The 20,320-nt window shown below is 46.1% G+C and overlaps 1 protein-coding gene across 1 annotated transcript; it reads right to left on the bottom strand.

The window, feature by feature from the left end:
• Positions 1 to 3,237: 3,237 nt before the first annotated feature.
• LOC123401881 (auxin-responsive protein SAUR71-like) lies at positions 3,238 to 4,257 on the bottom strand. Its single transcript, XM_045095737.1, has one exon. It carries the CDS (start codon positions 4,011 to 4,013, stop codon positions 3,657 to 3,659), a length of 357 nt encoding a protein of 118 aa, XP_044951672.1. The 5' UTR covers positions 4,014 to 4,257; the 3' UTR covers positions 3,238 to 3,656.
• Between the last annotated feature and the right edge of the window lie 16,063 nt (positions 4,258 to 20,320).

Raw genomic sequence — 20,320 nt, 5'->3', positions numbered from 1 at the left:
CAAAGATTCTGTCAAGACGGATCTGAAACGGGTCATTCGGTTCAAAATATATGTCCTCTCGCGAGCACTGCACGAGACAAAACGCCCCAGCGGCTCCATGCCTCCATTCCACCAGGCCACGCAGCCTCCGGCAGCGGAACGCCCGGCCGCCGCACCACGCGAGCATACACCCCGCGACGTGTCCTCCACACACCCCATCCACCACGCCACGTGACGCCCTGCCCCGCGCTCGACGCCGCTCGTACGTACTCTACGTTGGAAATGATGGACGCGACACCGGCAGCGGCAGCGGCCTGCCTGCCTGCGACCGTCATGTGGTCTGCCTGTCTCGGGCACTTGCACTTTGACTGCATGGGCTCGCTTCAATGCTGCCACTACCACTACCACCCCCCAGCGCACTGCACCACACAATCACTGCATTGTGCAAGACACACACATGGTCGATCTGAACTGGAGCAACGAGGGAAAGGTCTGTGCTGGTAGCCTCGTCTCTCCCAGTCCCAGGCACCGCTGCAGGTAACATTTTCTATTTCCCGGCAGTTGCATTTGCGGCCTTGCAGTTGGCCATGTGACCCTGCACACTTTTTTCTCCACATTGTCAAGTTGCGTGAAAAGAAACGAGCCGATCCTATCCTAGCATCGTGCGATATTCATTACATATTTATACATATATATATTTCAGAATGGTATTGATTGTATATCTTGGTTGCTATTTCCTCCTGCTTGCTACTTTATGTCTGTGTATGGGTTGCTTGGTTTGTTCGGGCAGGAGATTCATGGTCGGTTCCTTGGACATTTGGTACCGTCACAATCATTGGGACGACCAGGTCATGCCGTTGATTTATAATTATATGATGATGCAAGATTAGCAGTTCGTTAAAGTACAGGTAGCAGGATGGAAGTTGGGACGCTGCTTCTGAATCTTCCCTCTTGCTGAAACTGAACCTGTCAACTGCACTGTAGTACCGGTCAATACCCCTGCACATGGGTCTGCTTATTGAGTTGTATATAATCCATGCTTAGTCCACACTTCTCAAGCACTGCATCTCTCCATTATTATTCTCATGTTCCAATGACGGTGCAATTCATCTGAAATCTCAGGGAAACCTGCCCTACACACTGAATAAAATTAGGAACATTACTCCTCCGGTCGCCCAGTTCAAAGTACAGGTACATTTTCGCATAACAAAATGGCAATAAATAGATTCTACTACAAGCTTTGATTTCATAGAGCAAAACACACATGCCCGCTCTTCCGCGCATTTTCCTGGCGATCGTACAATTACCGGTAGTTCTTTCGGTACCGAGGAGTATATGCTGAAACGAGGGAACCAAGACATGAGTGCTGAGGCAGCCAACCTTGGCCGCGTCGCTGTCGTCTCCTCCTATTTTCAGCTGTTGCCAAACCAAACCGTCCATCTCATGACAGCCCGACGATCGGTCAAGTGTTGTTCCAAGCCAAGGATGCATGCAATTGCCGCAGGATCCTTCCTTCTTCCCCTGTCCCTGTCGTGCCCATATGTATCTCCAGCACGCCAACGTGTTAATCCACTGCAAACCTTGCCTTGGGTTTCTTCTTTAAATGAAAGAGAAAGAAGAATGGAAACGCTCAGTGAATCGCCTGATGAACAACCTCTGTATGCAAGCTCAGTGTGCCTCATGATACCAGCTCTTGTTGAAGATGATGATAACCAAAAAAACGATGAACAGTGGCGCAATGTGCTTCATGGGTGCAGTGCAGATGCAGTGTTTCAGAATTCTTAGCCTGGCTAGAGATATTCTTACCAGATCATCTGCACTGCACAGATGATACAGTTGTATCTTTGTCTTGGTGCTAAGAAAAATGGATTTCTACAGTTGATCAGAGAGCCTCATTTGGCAGATTCCGCTTTAATCGGTATCCGTGCTATCTTTGCCCGGACAACAAACACATGGCTTGCATCCACAATGCACCAATGTTAACTCATGCTCTCCCCAAATGCAATGCACTACAAAATGTTCCGACGGAGAAAATCGGTGTCGATTTAAAAGGATCTGAACATAGTTCAGTATAATGCCCGCAAAGTTCACTTGAAATTGCTGTGTTCAGTACACAAACACGGATAGAAACTGAAAACCAAGCCAAATTCGAACTCATTTTTTCTACAATTGCAATGTACTGTATTTGATAAGAACATTGCTGAACATACTAGCCAAATTTTGCCGAACAACCTGCGGCAGGCTAGTGAAACTGCGATTCATATTCAGCCTGCAAATTTTTATGAATTCTAGGTTTGGTTTGCAATTGGTGCAAACATGACAACCAAAATTTGATGAACAATCTGTTACATGCAAAGTCAGAAACCGAGAGTGCAGTGCAGATTCAGGATGCAGTACTTCAGAAATCAGAATTATATCTTGTCTGGATGTTCAATATCTTGTCCGGATGTTCATACAAATGCATTCCTACAGTTGTTCAAAGAGCTGGTGTGACTTTCTTTGGCAGATTCTGCTTTATAATCAGTAATATGCTTTGCTATCTTTGGCCGGACCACTAACATATCGCTTGCATTCACAAGCTTGCACCAATGTTAAACTCATGCCCTCCCCAGATGCAATGCAGTACATAATGTTCGGATGCGGAAAGTTGTCGATTTATAAGGACTTGAACTATCTTCAGCAAAATGATACCAAAAAGTTCAGTTGAAATTGCAGCGTTCCCAACTCGGATATCAACTTGTTGAAAACCAAACCAAAGCGAACTCTAACTCAATATTTCTACAATGGCAACGCAGTACTTGATAAGAACACTGCTGAAGATGTTAGCCAAATTTTGCTGAACAATCCGTGACAGGCCAGTGAGGCTGCAGCTCATATCCAGGCTGCAGCAATTTCTTGGATTTTCAGCCCGGCTGAAGATGCTCTTACACTTGCACCAGATCAGCCGTACAAAAGCTCTAAATGTACTGCTTGAGTGCTTGTCTTGGTGTTAATAAAAGTTGATATCTGCAGTATCCTTTCATTCATTCGGCATATATCCTGCTTTAAACCAGCACCCTTTTGCTATCTTTGCCCGGACCACCAACATGGCCATCCCTTGCCCATCACATCTTGCACCAAAATGCAGTGCAATTCAGTAAAACGAACAAGAATTCTCTGAAATGCATGTAAAAAATTCATGCTTTCCAAACAGATCCAGGATCTCTGATGATATGAACTGAAGCAAATAGTAGACAGCAGGAGGGACAACAATGGATGTGTAGTGCTAAAAGATATTACTAGCTCAGTAAAAATATGGCATGAAAGCCTCAGGATCTGATATGGTTAACAACACCGAATACCTCAAAATCCCTAGCACGAACGCATACTGCTACCTCTCTCTCTGCCTCAGACACACGCACGCACGCACACACACGCTGAAATCCCTAGAACTAGAGGGGGTGAAAAAGGAACACCCGCAAGTTCTTCCCATTCAGCTCATGCTCAGCAGTAAGTAAAAAAAAGTTACTACGAAGCTAGGAGATCCCTATCCTAACCCTGGCTCCGGCGACTCTCCTTGGGCCTGCCGCCGTATGTACATTGCAGGTCTGCCCGGTGCCCCCGGGGGTAAATCCGTCAGAAGTGGTGGGGGGCGAATGAAGGGGCAGAGTTCTCCAGCGGCGGGCCGAGGAAGGCGCCTAGCAGTCGGCGGCGTAGGGGTCGTCGGAGAGGCGGACGAGGAGGCGGCGGAAGTCGGCGACGGGGCAGGGGATGCGGAGCGCGCCGGGGTGGCCGTACCCGTACTCCTGGGCGGCGCGGAGGAGCAGCGCCGCGAAGGCCGGACGTCCCAGCAGGTCCGCGCGCACCGCGAAACGCTCCACGGGCCCGCCCTCCTCGCCGACGCACACCGGCACGTGCCCCTGCGGCACCTTGCCGCCGCCGGCCGCCGAGGGCTGCTTAGGGGCGGAGCGGAGCTGCCGGTACGCCGTGGCGGCAGCGGCGGAGGAGGAGTCGGCCGCGGCGACGCGGGAGAGCCGTCTGAAGAGGCGCTTCATGGCGCTGGGGGCGGCGGCGGCGGGGAGGGAAGAGAAAGGCTGTGGGTTCCTGGCGCAGGGGTCAAGGCGTTCGGTTGGTTGCAGTGGACGGACTGGTACTAGTACTACCGGGTGGGCTGCGCTGCGGTCCTCCGTGCTTTATAGAGGTGTGTAGGGGTGCTAGCGCTCGTCGCCACTTTTTCAGCCATTTCAAAACTTTTTTTTTGTGCGGAGATCCTTTTTTGTGCGGAGTACTTTGGGCTATTTTTCAAATATTGCATTTTTTTATTAATTTAAAAAACATTGTGATGGATAAAAAAATTGTAATTAGGTAACATCATCGACCATCCCGTAGCCGACTGGATCTCGTCGGCCACGCCCACGCCGATTAGCCCCTACCGGCTACGGCACGCCAACACGCGTGTCGCCCTCCCATTTTGCCACTAACGTGATTAATTAGTACTAATCGACCTAGCAGTAATTAATTAGTACTAATAGGCCTAGCGTGATCGATTAGTATTAATCAGCCTAGCCATGACTAATTATTATTAATTGGCCTACTCGTGGCCAATTAGTATTAATTGATCTTGGCAAAGTCAATAGGTGCATGTAATTTTTTTCCTTGTGTAAGGTCAAACTTTTCATGGCCACGATAGCAAAATTGCCCCTTTATAATTTTTTCTGTCAATTTTCCCGTCTTTTTTTCCTGTCATTGCACTTGTCATTTGAGTCTATAAAATGAGGCATTGAAACTGTCTTCCTCCATCGTCGAGCCACACTTGAAAACACCAACGTGTTAGTCATTATGAGTTTGTCTTGCTCGGATCAAAGCATTAAGCCTAGGAAATATTGCGCTGTTGCTGCGGCGATCTCTGAAAGGTGAAGGAGGTGACGAATTTTTCAGATTGGTTGGGCATAAAGTTTTTCATGTGCGCCAATTATGAGAAAGATCCACCCGTTGCTACTTCACCGCACATCAGGCCTCCAATATGCTCCAGTCATCAAAGTCATCAATAATAAACACGTTGTTGATATTATTGTTGACTTGATATTTATATTTCTGTTTTTGTTGTATTCTCCTACTCTTCTGTGCATGTACTATCATGGGATTGACATGGAAATATCGGACTAGGCGATGACTGAGATTCATGAAAGAGGTCGTCGTGCATGGGCTAGTTTGGACGCAGAAGAGCGCTGCGAGAAGGCAGAAGCAGAGGAGAAAACAAAGGAGCAGAGAGAGTGGTGATGACGAGATGATGTATATACTTCTTGCTCCTCGTTGGTTACCCCAAGTGGAAGGTTGAGATGTAGTCAGCATCAAGTTTTCCCTCACACGAAGACTGTAATGTTTATCGAACCAGGAGGACTTCTAGGATGAACAAGTAGGTGTCTCCTGTCCTGGCTAGTAGAAGACGTGGTCCTACACACACAACAAATAATTTTTCTCCCAACGAGTACAGAGAGGTTGTCAATCTCTCCGGCCTTGTAGTTTGCAAAAGATCAAAACACAAGCGGGAAAAGTAATAGTGATTGCAACATGAGAGTAAATGAAAACGGTAAATGGTGAAGGTGTAAACAATGATGGTGATATGGACCGGAGTCACATGATGTTCACTAATGATGTCTCTTTCCCAAAAGACGATAAATAACTATACTTGGGTGAACAAATTACAGTTGGGTAATTGACAGAATTATGAACGCACCGCAATGCTAATTATGCTACTTGAAAGTGAGAGACTCAATAGTAATGGGCAGTACGTCAAGACAAGTAGACCGTTTATTCGTCACCATTTACTTACTAATCATCCACCTTGAGATATCTATCCAGAACATCTCGCTGGTATTAAGTTGCGAGCCCCATCCAAAGTGTAAACTCAAAGCAACGAGCAACTGCATTAACGAACTGTGTGTAAGGTAAGCAATCCTTGCAACCGTGGTCACAAGCACCGTTGTTTTATCCCTGGTGGCAACAACACATCCCCTAGTCTCATGTTTCTGTCACTCAAGCTAGACATCGAGGGGCATGAAGCCACAATCATGCATACCGGTCCCTCTTGAAGTTACAATCTACTACTCGGCCAAAGCAATAAATAGCAACGGAGAACATGCATGAATCACTAAGGAACATAGTATAAAAGGATAATCAAATATATAACTCATAACAATCTGAACATAATCTCATAATCCATCAGATCCCAACAAACCGAGCATAGCAATAGCAAGAGAATCACATAGATGCCTTGATCATGTAGAGCAGCTCACAAGGACTAACCATTGAAGCACAAGATTGGAGAGAAGACATCACATAACTACTGGTCATGGGCTCATGGTCGAAGGAGGACTACTCACAGCATGTTCGGGAAGCGTCCATGACGGTGGAGAAGCTTCCGGAGGTCAATCCTCCCTCCGGCACGGTGCCGGGAAGAGGTCTCGTGACGCTCCCGATCTCAGAAGCGCTGCGGCGGTGGAACGATGGAGAAATTCGCGATTCTGGATCTGATGGAAGGGTTTTCTCTCGAAGGAGTAAATATAGGCGAAAGGAGAGCACCGGAGGGCGTGGGCCCCACCCAGGCGGCCTCTTGGCGCGGCCTAGGGCCAGGCCGCGCCCACAGGTCGCCTGGGAGGCCCCTGGCCCATCTTCGGTGATCTGGAAGCTTCTGTTATGCTGATTTTATATATTTTTCTTGGAATTTTTCGGGCTTCAAAAAATTGGGTAAAAGCCCGTGCAAAATAGACATCAGCAAACAGAAACTGGCACTCGGGGCACTAAGTTAGTAGGTTAGTCCAAATATGTGTAAAATGATATAAAAGTGTAGCAAAACATATAACAATGTCACCCAAAAGATCATGGAACAAGCAGAAATTATAGATACGTTTGGGACGTATCAACATCCCCAAGCTTAATTTCTGCTCGTCCTCGAGTAGATAAATGATAACACAATAATTGTTGGGGAACGTCGCATGGGAAACAAAAAATTTCCTACGTGCACGAAGACCTATCATGGTGATGTCCATTTACGAGAGGGGATATTCGATCTACGTACCCTTGTAGACCGCACAGCAGAAGCGTTAGTGAACGCGGTTCATGTAGTGGAACGTCATCACGTCCCTCGATCCGCCCCACGAACCGTCCCACGATCAGTCCCACGATCTAGTGCCGAATGGACGGCACCTCCGCGTTGAGCACACGTACAGCTCGACGATGATCTCGGCCTTCTTGATCCAGCAAGAGAGACGGAGAGGTAGATGAGTTCTCCGGCACCGTGACGGTGCTCCGGAGGTTGGTGATGATCTTATCTCAGCAGGGCCCCGCCCGAGCTTCGCAGAAACGCGATTTAGAGGTAAAACCGTGGAGATATGTGGTCGGGCTGCCGTGACAAAGTTGTCTCAAATCAGCCCTAAAACCTCCGTATATATAGGGGGAAGAGGGGGAGCCTTGCCTTGGGGTCCAAGGACCCCCAAGGGGTTCGGCCGAGCCAAGGAGGGCAACCCTCCCCTTCCAAACCGAGTCCAACTAGGTTTGGAAGGAGGAGTCCTTCCCCCTTTTCCCACCCCCTCTCCTTTTTTTTTCTTTTCTCTTTGATTTTCTTCCTATGGCGCATAGGGCCTTCTTGGGCTGTCCCACCAGCCCACTAAGGGCTGGTGCGCCACCCCCAAGGCCTATGGGCTTCCCCGGGGTGGGTTGCCCCCCCCGGTGAACACCCGGAACCCATTCGTCATTCCTAGTACATTCCCGGTAACTCCGAAAACATTCCGGTAATCAAATGAGGTCATCCTATATATCAATCTTCGTTTCCGGACCATTCCAGAACCCTCGTGACGTCCGCGATCTCATCCGGGACTCCGAACAACATTCGGTAACCAACCATATAACTCAAATACGCATAAAACAACGTCGAACCTTAAGTGTGCAGACCCTTCGGGTTCGAGAACTATGTAGACATGACCCGAGAGACTCCTCGGTCAATATCCAATAGCGGGACCTGGATGACCATATTGGATCCTACATATTCTACGAAGATCTTATCGTTTGAACCTCAGTGCCAAGGATTCATATAATCCCGTATGTCATTCCCTTTGTCCTTCGGTATGTTACTTGCCCGAGATTCGATCGTCAGTATCCGCATACCTATTTCAATCTCGTTTACCGGCAAGTCTCTTTACTCGTTCCGTAATACAAGATCCCGCAACTTACACTAAGTCACATTGCTTGCAAGGCTTGTGTGTGATGTTGTATTACCGAGTGGGCCCCGAGATACCTCTCCGTCACACGGAGTGACAAATCCCAGTCTCGATCCATACTAACTCAACGAACACCTTCTGAGATACCTGTAGAGCATCTTTATAGTCACCCAGTTACGTTGCGACGTTTGATACACACAAAGCATTCCTCCGGTGTCAGTGAGTTATATGATCTCATGGTCATAGGAACAAATACTTGACACACAGAAAACAGTAGCAACAAAATGACACGATCAATATGCTACGTCTATTAATTTGGGTCTAGTCCATCACGTGATTCTCCTAATGACGTGATCCAGTTATCAAGCAACAACACCTTGTTCATAATCAGAAGACCCTCACTATCTTTGATCAAGTGGCTAGCCAACTAGAGGCTTGCTAGGGACAGTGTTTTGTCTATGTATCCACACATGTATATAAGTCTTCATTCAATACAATTATAGCATGGATAATAGACGATTATCTTGATACAGGAATTATAATAATAACTATATTAATTATTGCCTCTAGGGTATAATTCCAACAGTCTCCCACTTGCACTAGAGTCAATAATCTAGCCCTCATAACATCATGTGAATTACATTGTAATAAATCTAACATCATTACAGTTCTGGTGTTGATCATGCTTTGCCCGTGGAAGAGGTTTAGTCAGCGGGTCTGCTACATTCAGATCCGTGTGCACTTTGCATATATTTACGTCCTCCCCTTCGACGTAGTCGCGGATGAAGTTGAAGCGTCGTTTGATGTGTCTGGACTTCTTGTGAAACCGTGGTTCCTTTTCTAGGGCAATGGCACCCGTGTTGTCACAGAACAAGGTTATTGGATTCAGTGCGCTTGGCACTACTCCAAGATCCGTCATGAACTGCTTCATCCGGACACCCTCCTTAGCCGCCTCGGAGGCAGCCATGTACTCCACTTCACATGTAGAATCTGCTACGACGCTCTGCTTGGAACTGCACCAGCTTACCGCACCCCCATTAAGAATAAATACGTATCCGGTCTGCGACTTAGAGTCGCCTGGATCTGTGTCAAAGCTTGCATCGACGTAACCTTTTACGGCGAGCTCTTCGTCACCTCCATACACGAGAAACATCTCCTTAGTCCTTTTCAGGTACTTCAGGATATTCTTGACCGCCGTCCAGTGATCCACTCCTGGATTACTCTGGAACCTACCTGCCATACTTATGGCCAGGCTAACGTCCGGTCTAGTGCACAGCATTGCATACATGATAGAACCTATGGCTGAAGCATAGGGGACGGTGCTCATATGCTCTCTATCCTCATCAGTTGTTGGGCACTGAGTCTTACTCAATCTCGTACCTTGTAAAACTGGCAAGAACCCTTTCTTGGACTGTTCCATTTTGAACCTCTTCAAAACTTTATCAAGGTATGTGCTTTGTGAAAGTCCTATCAGGCGTTTTGATCTATCCCTGTAGATCTTAATGCCTAGAATGTAAGCAGCTTCTCCTAGGTCCTTCATAGAGAAACTTTTATTCAAGTAATCCTTTATGCTCTCCAAAAACTCTACGTTGTTTCCAATCAGCAATATGTCATCCACATATAATATTAGAAACGCCACAGAGCTCCCACTCACTTTCTTGTAAATACAAGATTCTCCAACCACTTGTATAAACCCAAATGTTTTGATCACCTCATCAAAGCGCTTGTTCCAACTCCGAGATGCTTGCACCAGCCAATAAATGGATCGCTGGAGCTTGCACACCTTGTTAGCATTCTTAGAATCGACAAAACCTTCGGGTTGCATCATATACAACTCTTCCTTAAGGAAAGCGTTAAGGAACGCCGTTTTGACATCCATCTGCCAGATTTCATAATCGAAAAATGCAGCTATTGCTAACATGATTCTGACGGACTTAAGCATCGCTACGGGTGAGAATGTCTCATCGTAGTCAACTCCTTGAACTTGTGAAAAACCCTTTGCCACAAGTCGAGCTTTATAAACGGTCACATTGCCGTCAGCGTCCGTCTTCTTCTTAAAGATCCATTTGTTCTGAATAGCCTTGCGGCCCTCAGGTAGTACTTCCAAAGTCCATACTTTGTTCTCATACATGGATCCTATCTCGGACTTCATGGCCTCTAGCCATTTGTTGGAATCTGGGCCCACCATTGCTTCTTCATAATTTGCAGGTTCATTGTTGTCTAACAACATGATTGACAAAACGGGATTACCGTACCACTCTGGAGCAGCACGTGGTCTCGGCGACCTGCGTGGTTCGACAGGAACTTGAACCGGATTTTCATGATCATCATCATTAACTTCCTCCTCAACCGGCGTTGCAATGACAGAGGTTTCCCCTTGCCCTGCGCCACCATCTAGAGGGATGAGAGGTTTGACAACCTCATCAAATTCTATCTTCCTCCCACTCAATTCTCTCGAGAGAAACTCCTTCTCGAGAAAAGCTCTGTTTTTAGCAACAAACACTTTGCCCTCGGATTTGAGATAGAAGGTGTACCCAACTGTCTCTTTTGGGTAACCTATGAAGATGTACTTTTCCGCTTTGGGTTCCAGCTTTTCAGGCTGAAGCTTTTTGACATAAGCATCACATCCCCAAACTTTAAGAAACGACAACTTTGGCTTTTTGCCATACCACAGTTCGTATGGTGCCGTCTCAACGGATTTTGATGGTGCCCTATTTAAAGTGAATGCAGCTGTTTCTAATGCATAACACCAAAACGATAATGGCAAATCGGTAAGAGACATCATAGATCGCACCAATTCTAATAAAGTACGATTACGACGTTCGGACACACCATTACGCTGTGGTGTTCGAGGCGGTGTCAACTGTGAAACAATTCCACATTGTCTTAAGTGAGCACCAAACTCGAAACTCAGATATTCACCCCCACGATCAGACCGTAGGAACTTGATCTTCTTGTTACGATGATTTTCAACTTCACTCTGGAATTGCTTGAACTTTTCAAATGTTTCAGACTTGTGCTTCATTAAGTAGACATAACCATATCTACTCAAATCGTCAGTGAAGGTGAGAAAATAACGATATCCGCCGCGTGCCTCTACGCTCATCGGACCGCACACATCGGTACGTATGATTTCCAACAAGTCACTTGCACGCTCCATTGTTCCGGAGAACGGAGTTTTAGTCATCTTGCTCATAAAAGAAATAGAACAACCATTATTCTCTGACTTAAAAGAGTAACCGTCTCGCAATAAACAAGATCCAGATATAATGTTCATGCTCAACGCAGGCACTAAATAACAATGATTCAAGTTCATAACTAATCCTGATGGTAACTGAAGTGAAACTGTGACGACGGCGATTGCATCAACCTTGGAACCATTTCCTACGCGCATTGTCACTTCATCTTTTGCCAGCCTTCGTCTATTCTGCAGTTCCTGTTTCGAGTTGCAAATATGAGCAACAGAACCGGTATCGAATACCCAGGCACTACTACGAGAGCCCGTTAAGTACACATCAATAACATGTATATCAAATATACCTAATTTTTCTTTGGCCGCCTTCTTATCAGCTAGATACTTGGGGCAGTTGCGCTTCGAGTGACCCATACCCTTGCAATAGTAACACTCTGTTTCAGGCTTAGGTCCAACTTTGGGTTTCTTCGTCGGATTGGCAACAGGCTTGCCGCTCTTCTTTGAATTACCCTTCTTGCCTTTGCCGTTTCTCTTGAAACTAGTGGTCTTATTCACCATCAACACTTGATGCTCTTTACGGAGTTCAGACTCTGCGACTTTCAGCATCGCAAACAACTCGTCGGGTGACTTGTTCATCCCTTGCATGTTGTAGTTCAACACAAAGCCTTTATAGCTTGGCGGTAGTGATTGAAGGATTCTGTCAGTGATAGCCTTTTGCGGGAGTTCAATCCCCAGCTCAGCTAGACGGTTTGAGTACCCAGACATTTTGAGCACATGTTCACTGACAGACGAGTTCTCCTCCATCTTGCAAGCATAGAATTTATCGGAGGTCTCATACCTCTCGATCCGGGCGTTCTTCTGAAAGATGAACTTCAACTCCTGGAACATCTCAAATGCTCCATGACGCTCAAAGCGACGTTGAAGTCCCGGTTCTAAGCCATACAAGACTACACATTGAACTACTTGTTGGAATTATGCCCTAGAGGCAATAATAAATGTATAGTTATTATTATAATTCCTGTATCAAGATAATAGTTTATTATCCATGCTATAATTGTATTGAATGAAGACTCATTTACATGTGTGGATACATAGACAAAACACCGTCCCTAGCATGCCTCTAGTTGGCTAGCCAGTTGATCGATGATAGTCAGTGTCTTCTGATTATGAACAAGGTGTTGTTGCTTGATAACTGGATCACGTCATTGGGAGAATCACGTGATGGAATAGACCCAAACTAATAGACGTAGCATGTTGATCGTGTCATTTTGTTGCTACTGTTTTCTGCGTGTCAAGTATTTATTCCTATGACCATGAGATCATATAACTCACTGACACCGGAGGAATGCTTTGTGTGTATCAAACGTCGCAACGTAACTGGGTGACTATAAAGATGCTCTACAGGTATCTCCGAAGGTGTTAGTTGAGTTAGTATGGATCAAGACTGGGATTTGTCACTCCGTGTGACGGAGAGGTATCTCGGGGCCCACTCGGTAATACAACATCACACACAAGCCTTGCAAGCAATGTAACTTAGTGTAAGTTGCGGGATCTTGTATTATGGAACGAGTAAAGAGACTTGCCGGTAAACGAGATTGAAATAGGTATGTGGATACTGACGATCAAATCTCGGGCAAGTAACATACCGAAGGACAAAGGGAATGACATACGGGATTATACGAATCCTTGGCACTGAGGTTCAAACGATAAGATCTTCGTAGAATATGTAGGATCCAATATGGGCATCCAGGTCCCGCTATTGGATATTGACCGAGGAGTCTCTCGGGTCATGTCTACATAGTTCTCGAACCCGCAGGGTCTGCACACTTAAGGTTCGACGTTGTTTTATGCGTATTTGAGTTATATGGTTGGTTACCGAATGTTGTTCGGAGTCCCGGATGAGATCACGGACGTCACGAGGGTTTCCGGAATGGTCCGGAAACGAAGATTGATATATAGGATGACCTCATTTGATTACCGGAAGGTTTTCGGAATTACCGGGAATGTACCGGGAATGACGAATGGGTTCCGGGAGTTCACCGGAGGGGGGCAACCCACTCCGGGGAAGCCCATAGGTATTTGTGGGGGTCACACCAGCCCTTAGTGGGCTGGTGGGACAGCCCACCAAATCCTATGCGCCAAGGAAGAAAAATCAAAGGAAGAAAGAAAAAAAAAAGGAAGAAGTGAGAAAGGGGAAGGACTCCCTCCCACCAAACCAAGTAGGACTCGGTTTGGGGGGGGAGAGTCCTCCCCCCTGGCTCGGCCGACCCCTTGGGGTTCCCTTGGACCCCAAGGCAAGGTCCCCCTCCCTCCTCCTATATATATGGGGCTTTTAGGGCAGATTTGAGACGACTTTCTCACGGCTGCCCGACCACATACCTCCATAGTTTTTCCTCTAGATCGCGTTTCTGCGGAGCTCGGGCAGAGCCCTGCTGAGACAAGATCATCACCAACCTCCGGAGCGCCGTCACGCTGCCGGAGAACTCTTCTACCTCTCCGTCTCTCTTGCTGGATCAAGAAGGCCGAGATCATCGTCGAGCTGTACGTGTGCTGAACGAGGAGGTGCCGTCCGTTCGGTACTAGATCGTGGGACTGATCGCGGGATTGTTCGCGGGGCGGATCGAGGGACGTGAGGACGTTCCACTACATCAACCGCGATCTCTAATCGCTTCTGCTGTACGATCTACAAGGGTACGTAGATCACTCATCCCCTCTCGTAGATGGACATCACCATGATAGGTCTTCGTGCGCGTAGGAAATTTTTTGTTTCCCATGTGACGTTCCCCTTCAGTGGCATCATGAGCTAGGTTCATGCGTAGATGTCTTCTCGAGTAGAACACAAAAGGTTTTGTGGGCGGTGATGTGCGTTTTGCTGCCCTCCTTAGTCTTTTCTTGATTCCGCGGTATTGTTGGATTGAAGCGGCTTGGACCGACATTACTCGTACGCTTACGAGAGACTGGTTTCATCGTTACGAGTAACCCCCTTTGCTCAAAGATGACTGGCAAGTGACGGTTTCTCCAACTTTAGTTGAATCGGATTTGACCGAGGAGGTCCTTGGATGAGGTTAAATAGCAACTCATATATCTCCGTTGTGGTGTTTGCGTAAGTAAGATGCGATCCTACTAGATACCCTTGGTCACCACGTAAAACATGCAACAACAAAATTAGAGGACGTCTAACTTGTTTTTGCAGGGTATGATTGTGATGTGATATGGCCAATGATGTGATGTGATATATTGGATGTATGAGATGATCATGTTGTAATAGAAATATCGACTTGCACGTCGATGGTACGGCAACCGGCAGGAGCCATAGGGTTGTCTTTATACTAACATATGTGCTTGCAGATGCGTTTACTATTTTGCTAGGATGTAGCTTTAGTAGTGATAGCATAAGTAGCACGACAACCCCGATGGCGACACGTTGATGGAGATCATGATGATGGAGATCATGGTGTGGCGCCGGTGACAAGAAGATCGTGCCGGTGCTTTGGTGATGGAGATCAAGAAGCACGTGACGATGGCCATATCATGTCACTTATGAATTGCATGTGATGTTAATCCTTTTATGCACCTTATTTTGCTTAGAACGACGGTAGCATTATGAGGTGATCTCTCACTAAAATTTCAAGACGAAATTGTGTTCTCCCCGACTGTGCACCGTTGCTACAGTTCGTCGTTTCGAGACACCACGTGATGATCGGGTGTGATAGACTCAACGTTCAGATACAACGGGTGCAAAACAGTTGCGCACGCGGAACACTCGGGTTAAGCTTGACGAGCCTAGCATGTGCAGACACGGCCTCGGAACACATGAGACCGAAAGGTCGATCATGAATCATATAGATGATATGATTAGCATAGGGATGCTTACCACTAAAACTACTCCCGACTCACGTGATGATCGGACTTGGGATAGTGTAGGTGGATCATGAACCACTCAAATGACTAGAGAGATGTACTTTTTGAGTGGGAGTTTAGCATGTAATTTGATTAAGTTGAACTCTAATTATCTTGAACATAGTCTAAGTCCACTTTGAATATATTTGTGTTGTAGATCATGGCTCACGCAAGTGTCATCCTCAATTTTAATACGTTCCTAGAGAAAGCTAAGTTGAAAGATGATGGAAGCAACTTTGTAGACTGGGCTCGTAATCTTAGGCTAATCTTACAAGCTGGAAAGAAGGATTATGTCCTTAATGCTGCGCTAGGAGATGAACCACCCGCTACGGCTGATCAGGATGTTAAGAACGCTTGGTTAGCGCATAAGGAGGACTACTCAATAGTTCAATGTGCAGTCTTGTATGGCTTAGAACCGGGACTTCAACGTCGCTTTGAGCGTCATGGAGCATTCGAGATGTTCCAGGAGTTGAAGTTCATCTTTCAGAAGAACACCCGGATCGAGAGGTATGAGACCTCCGATAAATTCTATGCTTGCAAGATGGAGGAAAAATCATGTGTCAGTGAACATGTGCTCAAAATGTCTGGGTACTCAAACCGTCTAGCTGAACTGGGGATTGAACTCCTGCAAGAAGCTATCACTGACAGAATCCTCCAATCACTGCCGCCAAGCTTTAAAGGCTTTGTGTTGAACTACAACATGCAAGGGATGAACAAGTCTCCCGGCGAGTTGTTTGCGATGCTGAAAGTCGCAGAGTGTGAACTCCGTAAAGAACATCAAGTGTTGATGGTGAGCAAGACCACTAGTTTCAAGAGAAACGGCAAAGGCAAGAAGGGCAATTCGAAGAAGAGCGGCAAGCCTGTTGCCAATCCGCCGAAGAAACCCAAGGCTGGTCCTAAGCCTGAAACAGAGTGCTTCTATTGCAAGGGTATGGGTCACTGGAAGCGCAATTGCCCCAAGTATCTGGCAGATAAGAAGGCGGGCAAAGAAAAATCAGGTATATTTGATATACATGTTATTGATGTGTACTTAACCAGCTCTCGTAGTAGTGCCTGGGTATTCGATACCGGTTCTGTTGCTCACATTTGCAACTCGAAGCAGGAACTGCGGAATAGACGGAGACTGGCGAAAGACGAAGTGACGATGCGCGTAGGAAACGGTTCCAAGGTTGATGCAATCGCCGTCGGCACCGTGTCACTTCAACTACCATCGGGATTAGTGATGAACTTAAATCATTGTTATTTAGTGCCTGCGTTGAGCATGAACATTATATCTGGATCTTGTTTATTGCGAGACGGTTACTTTTTTATGTCTGAGAATAATGGTTGTTCTATTTCTATGAGTAACATCTTTTATGGTCATGCACCGAATGTGAGAGGATTGTTCATATTGAATCTCGATAGCAATACGCATATACATAACATTGAGACCAAAAGAGTTAGAGTAAACAATGATAGCGCCATATTTTTGTGGCACTGCCGCTTGGGTCATATTGGTGTAAAGCGCATGAAGAAACTCCATGCTGATGGACTTTTGGAGTCACTTGACTTTGATTCACTTGACACGTGCGAACCATGCCTCATGGGCAAGATGACTAAGACTCCGTTCTCCGGAACAATGGAGCGTGCAAGTGACTTGTTGGAAATCATACATACCGATGTGTGTGGTCCGATGAGCGTGGAGGCACGCGGCGGATATCGTTATTTTCTCACCTTCACTGACGATTTGAGTAGATATGGCTATGTCTACTTAATGAAGCACAAGTCTGAAACATTTGAAAAGTTCAAGCAATTTCAGAGTGAAGTAGAAAATCATCGTAACAAGAAGATCAAGTTCCTACGGTCTGATCGTGGGGGTGAATATCTGAGTTTCGAGTTTGGTACTCACTTAAGACAATGTGGAATTGTTTCGCAGTTAACACCGCCTGGAACACCACAGCGTAATGGTGTGTCCGAACGTCGTAATCGTACTTTATTAGAAATGGTGCGATCTATGATGTCTCTTACTGATTTGCCGTTATCATTTTGGGGTTATGCATTAGAAACAGCTGCATTCACTTTAAATAGGGCACCATCGAAATCCGTTGAGACGACACCATACGAACTGTGGTATGGCAAAAGGCCAAAGTTGTCGTTTCTAAAAGTTTGGGGATGTGATGCTTATGTCAAAAAGCTTCAGCCTGAAAAGCTGGAACCCAAAGCGGAAAAGTGCGTCTTCATAGGCTACCCAAAAGAGACAGTTGGGTACACCTTCTATCTCAAATCCGAGGGCAAAGTGTTTGTTGCTAAGAACGGAACTTTTCTCGAGAAGGAGTTTCTCTCGAGAGAATTGACTGGGAGGAAGATAGAACTTGACGAGGTTGTCGAACCTCTCATCCCTCTGGATGGTGGCGCAGGGCAAGGGGAAACCCCTGTGATTGCGACGCCGGTTGAGGAGGAAGTTAATGATGATGATCGTGAAACTCCAGTTCAAGTTTCTGTTGAACCACGCAGGTCGACGAGATCACGCGCTGCTCCAGAGTGGTACGGTAATCCCGTCTTGACAATCATGTTGTTAGACAACAATGAACCTGCAAATTATGAAGAAGCAATGGTGGGCCCAGATTCCAACAAATGGCTAGAAGCCATGAAATCCGAGATAGGATCCATGTATGAGAACAAAGTATGGACTTTGGAGATACTACCTGAGGGCCGCAAGGCTATTCAGAACAAATGGATCTTTAAGAAAAAGACGGACGCTGACGGTAATGTGACGTTTATAAAGCTCGACTTGTGGCAAAGGGTTTTTCACAAGTTCCAGGAATTGACTACGATGAGACTTTCTCTCCCGTAGCAATGCTTAAGTCCGTCAGAATCATGTCAGCAATAGCTGCATTTTTCGATTATGAAATTTCGCAGATGGATGTCAAAACGGCGTTCCTTAACGGTTTCCTTAAGGAAGAGTTGTATATGATGCAACCCGAAGGTTTTGTCGATCCTAAAAATGCTGACAAGGTGTGCAAGCTCCAGCGATCCATTTATGGACTGGTGCAAGCATCTCGGAGTTGGAACAAACGCTTTGATGAGGTGATCAAAGCATTTGGGTTTATACAAGTGGTTGGAGAATCTTGTATTTACAAGAAAGTGAGTGGGAGCTCTGTGGCGTTTCTAATATTATATGTGGATGACATATTACTGATTGGAAACAACGTAGAGCTTTTGGAGAGCATAAAAGGTTACTTGAATAAAAGTTTCTCTATGAAGGACCTAGGAGAAGCTGCTTACATTCTAGGCATTAAGATCTATAGGGATAGATCAAAACGCCTGATAGGACTTTCACAAAGCACGTACCTTGATAAAGTTTTGAAGAGGTTCAAAATGGAACAGTCCAAGAAAGGGTTCTTGCCAGTGTTACAAGGTACGAGATTGAGTAAGACTCAGTGCCCAGCAACTGATGAAGATAGAGAGCATATGCGCTCCGTCCCCTATGCTTCAGCCATAGGCTCTATCATGTATGCGATGCTGTGCACTAGACCGGATGTTAGCCTGGCCATAAGTATGGCAGGCAGGTTCCAGAGTAATCCAGGAGTGGATCACTGGACAGCGGTCAAGAATATCCTAAAGTACCTGAAAAGGACTAAGGAGATGTTTCTCGTGTATGGAGGTGACGAAGAGCTCGCCGTAAAAGGTTACGTCGATGCAAGCTTTGACACAGATCCGAACGACTCTAAGTCGCAAACCGGATACGTATTTATTCTTAATGGGGGTGCAGTAAGCTGGTGCAGTTCCAAGCAAAGCGTCGTAGCAGATTCTACATGTGAAGCGGAATACATGGCTGCCTCGGAGGCGGCTAAGGAGGGTGTCTGGATGAAGCAGTTCATGACGGATCTTGGAGTAGTGCCAAGTGCACTGGATCCAATAACCTTGTTCTGTGACAACACTGGTGCCATTGCCTTAGCAAAGGAACCAAGGTTTCACAAGAAGACCAGACACATCAAACGACGCTTCAACCTCATCCGCGACTACGTCGAGGAGGAGGACGTAAATATATGCAAAGTGCACACGGATCTGAATGTAGCAGACCCGCTGACTAAGCCTCTTCCACGGCCAAAACATGATCGACACCAGAACTGTATGGGTGTTAGATTTATTACAATGTAATTCACATGGTGATGTGAGGGCTAGATTATTGACTCTAGTGCAAGTGGGAGACTGTTGGAATTATGCCCTAGAGGCAATAATAAATGTATAGTTATTATTATAATTCCTGTATCAAGATAATAGTTTATTATCCATGCTATAATTGTATTGAATGAAGACTCATTTACATGTGTGGATACATAGACAAAACACCGTCCCTAGCATGCCTCTAGTTGGCTAGCCAGTTGATCGATGATAGTCAGTGTCTTCTGATTATGAACAAGGTGTTGTTGCTTGATAACTGGATCACGTCATTGGGAGAATCACGTGATGGACTAGACCCAAACTAATAGACGTAGCATGTTGATCGTGTCATTTTGTTGCTACTGTTTTCTGCGTGTCAAGTATTTATTCCTATGACCATGAGATCATATAACTCACTGACACCGGAGGAATGCTTTGTGTGTATCAAACGTCGCAACGTAACTGGGTGACTATAAAGATGCTCTACAGGTATCTCCGAAGGTGTTAGTTGAGTTAGTATGGATCAAGACTGGGATTTGTCACTCCGTGTGACGGAGAGGTATCTCGGGGCCCACTCGGTAATACAACATCACACACAAGCCTTGCAAGCAATGTAACTTAGTGTAAGTTGCGGTATCTTGTATTACGGAACGAGTAAAGAGACTTGCCGGTAAACGAGATTGAAATAGGTATGTGGATACTGACGATCAAATCTCGGGCAAGTAACATACCGAAGGACAAAGGGAATGACATACGGGATTATACGAATCCTTGGCACTGAGGTTCAAACGATAAGATCTTCGTAGAATATGTAGGATCCAATATGGGCATCCAGGTCCCGCTATTGGATATTGACCGAGGAGTCTCTCGGGTCATGTCTACATAGTTCTCGAACCCGCAGGGTCTGCAC

This window comes from Hordeum vulgare, chromosome 6H (assembly GCF_904849725.1).
Source record: "Hordeum vulgare subsp. vulgare chromosome 6H, MorexV3_pseudomolecules_assembly, whole genome shotgun sequence".
Taxonomy (NCBI): domain Eukaryota; kingdom Viridiplantae; phylum Streptophyta; class Magnoliopsida; order Poales; family Poaceae; genus Hordeum; species Hordeum vulgare.
Note: the sequence above shows the minus strand (reverse complement) of the source record. Positions and strands in the feature narration are given on the sequence as shown.